This window comes from Schistocerca cancellata, chromosome 1 (assembly GCF_023864275.1).
Source record: "Schistocerca cancellata isolate TAMUIC-IGC-003103 chromosome 1, iqSchCanc2.1, whole genome shotgun sequence".
Classification (NCBI taxonomy): domain Eukaryota; kingdom Metazoa; phylum Arthropoda; class Insecta; order Orthoptera; family Acrididae; genus Schistocerca; species Schistocerca cancellata.
Window position 1 is genome coordinate 730,587,219 of NC_064626.1, and position 9,429 is coordinate 730,596,647.

At 41.6% G+C, this 9,429-nt stretch overlaps 1 protein-coding gene across 5 annotated transcripts in view; it reads left to right on the plus strand.

Annotated features, from left to right (window-relative positions):
- The window catches only part of LOC126185227 (carnitine O-palmitoyltransferase 1, liver isoform), a 249,326-nt gene extending 243,032 nt beyond the window's left edge, over positions 1-6,294 (plus strand). For all 5 annotated transcript variants that reach the window (XM_049928110.1, XM_049928115.1, XM_049928112.1 and 2 more), the window contains one exon: positions 4,880-6,294. In XM_049928110.1, coding sequence (XP_049784067.1) covers positions 4,880-4,969 — 90 coding nt within the window. In that variant the 3' untranslated portion in view covers positions 4,970-6,294. The remainder of the gene's footprint in view (positions 1-4,879) is intronic.
- Positions 6,295-9,429: the final 3,135 nt, after the last annotated feature.

The window sequence follows — 9,429 nt, forward strand, 5'->3', positions numbered from 1 at the left end:
CTGGAGTCCTTGCCTTTACTTGAGGTCCATTCACGTACACATTGGCCACAGCTTTGCCTTGACCTTTCACATTCCCCTAAGGACTCAGTTAACCCTGCGGCTCTCTGCTGCCACTTCCTCTTGATTCTTTACATGTACTGAGGCCAAGAAGTGGTTTACACCGACAGCTTGATGGCTGATGCTCACGTCTGCTTTGTGTGTGTCCATGGAAGACATATTGAAGAGCATTCCTTGCCTGATGGTTGCAGTGTTTTCACGGCCGAGCTGGTGGCTATATCTCGTGCTCTTGAGCACATCAGTTCATGCCCTGGGGAGTTGTTTCTTCTGTGTAGTGACTCCTTGAGTAGCCTACAAGCTATCGACCAGTGCTACCCTCATCATCCTTTGGTAGTGACCATCCAGGAGTCCATGTATGCCCTGGAATGGTTCAGTCATTCAGTGATGTTTGTCTGGACCCCAGGTCACGTTGGAATCCCAGGCAACAAACTTGCCGACAGGCTTGCCAAACTGGCTAAGCAGAAAACGCTCATGGAGATCAGCTTCTCTGCAACTGACCTGCATTCAGTACTATGCCGCGGCTTTGGGTGATGAAATGGTATAACCTATTCATGCACAACAAACTGTGCCATTAAGGTGACTACGAATGTATGGCAGTTCGATGCAGGCCTCTCGCAGGGACTCTGTGGTTTTCTGCTGGCTCCGAATTGGACACACTTGGGTGACACACAGCTACCTCCTGCACTGTGATGACCCACCTCAGTGTCGGAACAAGGGACTGATGACCTCGCAGTTTGGTCCCCTCCCCCCCCTCCCCCCTTTTAATCACCATCCAACCAACCAACAAAACTGTTGTTTAGATACTCTTGTCACTCCCTGTGAAGCATCTATCTCCTTAATCTTGTCCTTGTTCTTGAGGATACTGCCAACAGTTAATGTACACTGATCATATGTGCGTGCTGGATCAGCAACGCTCGCAACATGTTTGGGTTTCTCAGTGATTTTATATTTCATTTCTAAGGTAATTTTCTTTCTCTTACGGTCGTCTTCTCATGGCTTTATCTTTGGACACATTTCTACGAAGGTTATTAAAGTTTGCAAACAAAGAAACACTGTATGGAAATGAGCTTAGAAAAATGTGTGATCACAAGCTGCACTAATATGGTAGCAGAAAGAGTGCTGAACCCACACTGCAGTACATACTGAAGATATTGTCATACAATTTGGAAAGACATCTTTGATATTTGTAGGTTATATCAATATCTGTGTCTTCACCATATCCAAGGCTAGTTTCTAATTGAGCTTCTATTGAAGCTGAAAGAGTTATAGTGCCTAATTCTATAATGCCTATAGCATTTGGCAGTCAGTGTCTTCTTTATCAAATTGGAGACGTAAGGATGGAATTTTGGTTTAGAAAACTGTGAGAGTGTAGAACATTTTAGGATACACTGTGGTGCCTTTCTGTATATCTGACTGATGTTGACTATATTGAAAAAGTGTGTTCCTAATGATGAAAATGAGAACAGTCCTGTTGTTACTCTTGTTCATCTGCACCATCTTAAGTATGCCTTGATTAACTGCTGTTCAAGTGCACTTTCGTAAATTATTAATAAATCCCTTACATTATATCTGTATGATGAGCAGCATCATTTGTAAACCATCAGAGATTATGTGTAATTTGTCTTCCAGGCTATTTGTACAAAATGCATTTAGCAGCAAACCTGCCACTGCTTGTGTGTGTGAAGAATATTTCTCACAAAGAATAGAAACATTATTCTAGATAATCTAACTTTGTCATTTGTTCTGCTACCTTTCTCATGGGCGGGGCAATTCTCAGTAATATGCTTCTCATTTTAGCTATCTTTTTTTGAACTTGCATGTTGTAATGTAAAAGTGATATAGAAACAAAAATAAACATATTTATGTACATTGGTTGTGATACACTTCTTCGCCAGAACTACATTTGGCCGATCACGTTAACATAGCAGAGCAAAACATATTGTATGGGTATCCACCAAAACATAAATGCAATGTGACACACAAGCCATGAGATTTAATTGGATTTGGCACACCTTATGAAATCTTCTAGGTTACTTAATAAATTGACAGGAAAAAAAATTGCGACTCCAAGGAGTAGTAGTTTACAAAAGTTGGTAGGCATGTTTCCACATCTAAAACATGATATCTGTTCAAATGTCATGCCAGTTGCATAAGAGTGGCACTAGTAACGCCACTATGAGGAAGCAAGTCAGATTTTGTTTTAAATACTCACTGTACTGGCTGTAAGCATGAGTTATCTTTGAAATTTGACGTAGTGTGTTAGGTTTGTCAGGAATGACCTTACGGCAACAAAGATTCCATTTCAGCACCTCACTGTGCTTGAATGAGGTTGTGTAATAGGACTATGGGAAGCTTGATGTTCCTTCTGTGATACTGCAAAAGGACTTAGTGGAATGTGGCCATTGTACACGATTGCTGGGAGCGGTGGTCGCGAGAAGACCAGCTTCTGAATAGCCATGTAGCACTACCAAGAGGAAAGACCATTGTGTTTGGTGTATGGCTTTGGTACATCATACTGTTTCTGCAGCAGTAATTTGAGCAGAAATTGGCACCATAGTGTGAAACAACAAACTGTTACAAATAGGTTACTTCAGGGCATGCTCTGTGCCAGATGCCCTGAAGCATGCATTCCGTTTACCCCAAACCACTGGCATTTGCAACTTCAGTGGCATTAAATGAGAGCTCATTGGAGGACAGGGTGGGCATCTGTTGTGTTTTCTGATGAAAGCTGTTCTGCCTCGGTGCCAATAATGGCCTCATGTTGGTTTGAAGGTGGTAAGTTGAGGGCCTGCAACCAACCAGCCTGTGTGATAGACACACTGGACCTACACCTGGAGTGATCTGGGTGTGCTTTCATATGACAGTGGGAGCACTCTCATTTTATCATGCACCCTGACTGTAAATTTGTACATCAGTCTGATGATTTGACCTGTTGTGCTGCTGTCCATCAACAGCATTCCAGGGGGTGTTTTCCAACAGGGTAACATTCGCCCACATACCACTTTTGTAACCCAAAATGCTCTACAGTGTGTCGACACGTCGCCTTGGCCTCTTTGGTCACCAGATCTGTCTCCAGTTAAGCACTTAATGGGACATCATTGAATGACAATCCCAAGGTCATCCACAACCAGCATTAACTGTTTCTCTATTGACTGACCAGGTGCAAAAGGCATGGAACGCCATCCCACAAATTGAAATCCGCCACCTGTAAACCACAATACAGCCTTACAGCCTGTTTGCATGCTTGCACACAACTATCTGGCAGTTAAACCAATTATTAATGCACCAGAATTTCATATTTGCAATGGCTTATGTTGTGCTTACATTAATGTGTGATCTCTCAAAGTTAATCACATAATGTTTCCTAAACAAATGTATTCTTAAAATTTCACCACTCTACAGCAATTTTTTTTCTTTTTCTTTTTTTTCCCATCTGTGTATGTTATCTGAGGGGAAAAGAAAAGACAAGATAAAATAATAAGCAGTAATTTATGAGCAGTATTTATCTACAAAGAAGTATCCTAATTTGCAACATTCAGTATTCCATTCAAGCAAATCCATATTATAATAATAATAATTATTATTATTATTCTAATAAAAAGCTTGTGTTTGAAACAATTTGGGAATTATGTGAAATTTAGTTTGGTCAGCTAAGTATACAACAAGAAAAGGCACAAACAATATTGATGTAACTTGACGTTGCTGTTGAATGTGTGCTAATTTGTTGTACAGATTGTCTTTAAACTCAAACCCCTTAAGGCCTAGCTACAGGTGATGCAGAGATTGGGGAGATGTGGAGGAAGGGCGGAGTGGAGAAGGGGGGGGGGGGGGGGAGGTGTGAGATCTTGGAAATCTATCATTTTCACTCATTTAGATTCACTCACATGCTGTTATTACACCCTTTGTCACTGAAAAGGCACTAGCAGTTGCTTTCATATTTTCACTTTGTTTGACGGCTCTTTACGAATTGAGCTTGTAGCACAGCCCAAGAGATCACAGCTAGAGTCCACCATATGCCATCTGTTTGCAGTCTTACTATTATTGGTATGCAGATGTCAGTGAATAGAATAAATTTTAACTCTGCAATGGAGTGTTCAGTGATTTGAATCTTCCTGCCAGATTAAAACTGTGTGCTGGGCTGAGACTTGAACCTGGGATGCTTGTCTTTCACAGGCAAGTACTCTGCGAGCTTAGTTATCCAAGCAAGACTCTTGACCTGCTCTCACAGCTTTACTTCCACCAGTACCTCATCAGCTACTTTCAAACTTCACAGTTCACAGAAGTTCTCCTGCAAGTTGATGGATTACCATTCCTTGAAGAAAGGATCTTGCAGAGATATAGCTTAGCAACAGGCACATCTCTGCAATATCCTTTCCTCTACTATTGATTGTCCTGCACGGTTGCTGGAGGAATCCAGTAAGGTTTTGAAGGTAGGAGATGAGGCAAAACTGTAAAACTGTGAGGGCAGGTCATGAGTTGTGCTTAGATAGCTCAATTGGTAGAGCACTTGCCCACAAAAGCCAAAGGTTACAGGTTCAAGTCATGCACCAGCATCCATGTGTTAGTGCACAATTACATTGTTACATTGGCCAGAAAATTATACTCTTAAGAATTATTTAAATCCTCAAGAATTTGCTGATGTTCTCAGCATTAATGTTACAGTAATAATGAGGTTTTGGTGATAATATGGATACCGTTGATAAGTGGGTGCAACAAGTCATCTCAAACGTGAATGAAAGTGCTATAGAGGAACTTATTATTGTAGTAGTATAACATTTAAGCCATGCATTACTTTAAAAAGTACTTTTTTCTTTGATTGCAGGATTCTAGCAGATTTGCTGAACGTATCTGTACAGCACTGAGTGACATGAAGTCCTTAGTTGAAGAGTGGAAGAAGCAGCAAAAGAAATAACACAATGACTGTACTTGTGAAGTTTCAGTGTGTTGATCAACTTGGGCAAAGGATTGACAGCAGAATTTCAGAAATACGTTGAACACATGTTTGGTGCAGGAATATCAGGTATAATGTGGGAGATGAGCTCATCTGTTGTTGGTTTTTAAACTTTATCTTGTCTAATAAGTAATGACATTTTAATTTTATGTGACAAACATCAGAGTGTTATCCATCAGTATTTATGTACTCATGTTACATCCTTTTTCTTGCACTTTTTGTAGAAAATGCCTATGTTGTCATTTCTTAAAAAGTGCAGCCTGTAAATAGTTTAGGAAGTGCCTAATCAAAGTGTAAAATAATCCTAATGTAGGGTACAGTTATACTTATGGAGTATTTGACATACTTGCATAATATATGCAGTACTTTTCATTTAGGTGAGGAATGCACACAAGTACTTTTTTATAAGCTCAAGTTATTTAAAGTTGCAGTGTTTAACAAATAATAATACGAGAGTTTTGTGGGGGAGAACTTACAACCACAGAATGTTGTAGCACATTATTTTACTTCATAGTTGTTATTTCCTTTCTTCCAAAGAACTGACAAACATAGCAATGCAATTTCATCATGCAACCTATCAATGCAATGTTGTGTGTGTATGTGTTTGAATATTTTTGTATGTATATTTGTGGTTTGAAAACGAATGGTATGTTGCTGTTATACGAAATGAAATATAATATTATTGTTAACACCATTTATAAAATGAAGTGTGACTGACTATGATCAAAATGTCAGAGACTCTTGCCTTGTATTGTGTGGAGCATTCACTTCTCATTCAGAAAAAGCATCTGAAGTAATGACATTTGTAGTTCTCTAGCATTACCTGTATGTTGAAACTGTCGTGTTCTTTCTTTTCTCTGTGAAAATCACTTTCCCCAACATTGCTGAACTAGAAAAGAAAATGATATTTAAAGTGCCATCTTATGAATTATTTAGTTTTATTTTTTATCTGTTAATGACTATGTGATGGGGGGAAATGTCAAAACTGTCATACACTTAACAAGGGACTTCCTGTGAGATGAATGTTAAACTGTATAACAGCTTACAGTGTCTGATGTATATATTCTACTATACTTTTGTACGTCTCATTGACTATATTCAGTACATTTCTCAGCACTGTGTGCTGATATGTTGTTCTTGTTGTTTTTGTTTTCAGCCTTAAGAAAGAAAAATTGATCCATTTGCATCCCTTTGAATTCAGTACCTTTTTCTTGAAACCTGTTTGGGAATAATTTGAATAAAAACATTTTTATTACAAATTTGTCTTTCTGTGACAAAATACAATAGAGAGCTTTAAAATTTATAACTTGTGCTTGTTTTGAATTTCCCTTACATGTATCCTGTACCTGGCACTATGCTTCCATACTTTCAGAGAGTAAATTCTCAGCACCATGAGAAACATGTCTGTTGTCATGGTTTTATATACCTAAGAAGCACACTCCTCTTTATTCTTAATATATAATAAATACTTGATCTAAATGATTAATGGAAAATCTCATATAAAGATGTGAAACAAATACTAACAAAGAGATAGAGGGGCTGGCCAGTACTTACCTCAGCTCAGTACACCTGATAGATACACATAAAACAGAACCGAAAATTTTTACGTTCCTAGCTTTCGGAACAAATGTTCCTTCATCGGGGAGGAGAGAGGAGAAAGAAAGGAAAGAAGGGAAAGGAGATTCAGTTACTTACAGCCCAGGTTATGAAGCAACAGGGAAAGGAAAATAGGGAGGTTAGCAAGGATGGAGGCATGGTTGTCAGAGGGAAGCCAAAGATATTCTACTGTAAGTACTGTGCCAGCTTCAAACCAAAGAGGATCCATACAGAAGTAAAGAGGTATATAGTATAAAGATAAACACAACTATGTAGGATGAAAAGATGCGTGAATGGCTAAAGAGGAGAAGACTGAAGAGTAAATGGGAGTGAGGTTGTTTAACGTAGGTTCAGTCCAGGAGGATATCGGGATGAAAGGATGTGTTGGAGTGCAAGTTCCCATCTCCGCAGTTCAGAGGGACTGGTGTTGGGTGGGAGAAGCCAAATGGCACATACGGTGTAGCAGGTTCTTAGGTCCCTAGAATTATGCTGGAGGGCATGCTCCGCTACTGGTATTGGACATCTCCTAGGCAGACAGTTCGTCTGTGTCCGTTCATGCGCTCAGCCAGTTTAGTTGTTGTCATACCGATGTAAAAGGCTGTGCAGTGCAGGCATGTCAACTGATAAATGACGTGTAGTTTCACACGTGGCCCTGCCTTGAATTGTGTATGTTTTATCAGTAGCGGGGCTGGAGTAGGTGGTTGTGGGGGGACGCATGGGGCAGGTTTTTCAGTGGGGTCGGTTACAGGGGTAGGAACCGCTGGGTAGAGAAGGTAGTCTGGGAATATTGTAGGGTTTAACAGGGATGTTACGGAGGTTAGGGGGGCGACGAAAGGCAACTCTGGGTGGTGTGGGGAGAATTTTGTCAAGGGACGATCTCATTTCAGGGGTTGACTTGAGAAAGTCATATCCCTGGCAGAGTAATTTGTTGATGTTTTCGAGGCCAGGATAATATTGGGTGACAAGGGGGATGCTTCTGTGTGGTCTGGGGCTAGGAACATTGTTGTTGGACAGGGAGGAATGTATTGCTGGGCCGGCCGGAGTGGCCGTGTGGTTCTGGGCGCTACAGTCTGGAGCCGAGCGACCGGTACGGTCGCAGGTTCGAATCCTGCCTCGGGCATGGATGTGTGTGATGTCCTTAGGTTAGTTAGGTTTAAGTAGTTCTAAGTTCTAGGCGACTGATGACCTCAGCAGTTAAGTCGCATAGTGCTCAGAGCCATTTGAACCATTTGAATGTATTGCTCGGGAGATCTGTTTGTGGACAAGGTCTGCAGGATAGTTGCGGGAGAGGAAAGCACTGGTCAGGTTATTGGTGTAATTGTTGAGGGATTCGTGACTGGAGCAGATACGTTTGCCACAAATACCTAGGCTGTAGGGAAGGGAGTGTTTGATGTGGAATGGATGGCAGCTATCAAAGTGAAGGTACTGTTGTTTGTTTGTGGGTTTGATATGGACAGAGGTGTGGATGTGAGCTTCAACAAGATGAAGGTCAACATCCAGGAAGGTGGCTTGCGTTTTGGAGAAGGACCAGGTGAAATTCAGATTCGAAAAGGAGTTGAGGTTATGGAGGAAATTAAGGAGTGTTTCTTCACCATGAGTCCAGACCACAAAGATGTCATCTATAAACCTATACCAGGCCATGGGAAGCAGCTGTTGGGTCTTCAGGAAAGCCTCCTCCATGCGGCCCATGAAGAGGTTGGCATAGGACGGAGCCATCCTGGTTCCCCTGATTTGTTTGTAGGTCTGGCCTTCAAAAGTGAAGTAATTATGGGTGAGGATGAAGTTGGTAAGTGTGATAAGAAACGAGGTTTTTGGAAGATCTTCGGGTGGGTGTTGGGAGAGGTAGTGCTCAAGGGCAGAGAGACCATGGGTATGTGGGATGTTTGTGTAAAGGGATGTAGCATGTATGGTGACAAGAAAGGTTTCAGGTGGGAGAGGAGTGGGAATGGATTTGAGGCGTTCTAGGAAGTGGTTTGTGTCTTTGATGTAGGATGGGAGTCTGTGGGTGATAGGTTGGAGGTGTTGGTCTACCAGAGCTGAGATACGTTGTGTTGGAGCTTTGAAGCCTGCTACAATGGGACAGCCAGGATGGTTCTCTTTGTGGATTTTGGGTAATAGGTAGAAGGTGGGGGTACGTGGCTCAGGTGGAGTGAGTAAGTCTATGGAAGCCGTTGTGAGGCCTTGTGAGGGACCTTGGATTTTGAGGATTTTCTGCAGCTCAGTCTGGATGGAGGGAATGGGATCCTGGGTAACAGCTTTGTAGGTTGAGGTGTCGGAGAGTTGACGCAGTCCTTCTGCCACATACCCCACACAGTCAAGTCCCACAGTTGTGGAGCCTTTATCCGCCGGGAGGATGACAATAGAGCGGTCTGTTTTCAGCTCCTTAATGGCACGGGATTCAGCTGGGGTGATGTTGGGGGTTACTTGCTATAATTCTCACGCATGATAGATATATTCACATGCCCCTAAGGTGACAAAGCAGTTAAGATTGCTTCATGGAATAAGGGTAACACTGTTAGAGGTAACTTGTAATTCATTGTGATTGTGTTGCCTTTGTTGTTTTTATTATACACTGAAGAGCCAAAGAAACTGGTACACCTGCTTAATATCGTGTAGGGCCCCTGCGAGCATACAGAAGTGCCCTAACATGATGTGGCATGGACTCGACTAACATCTGAAATAGTGCTGGATGGAACAGACACCATAAATCCTGCTGGCTGTCCATAAATACAGAAGAGTATGGGAGGATGGAGATCTCTTCTGAACAGCACGTTGCAAGGTCTCCCAGATATGCTCAGTAATGTTCACGTCTGGGGAGTTTGGTG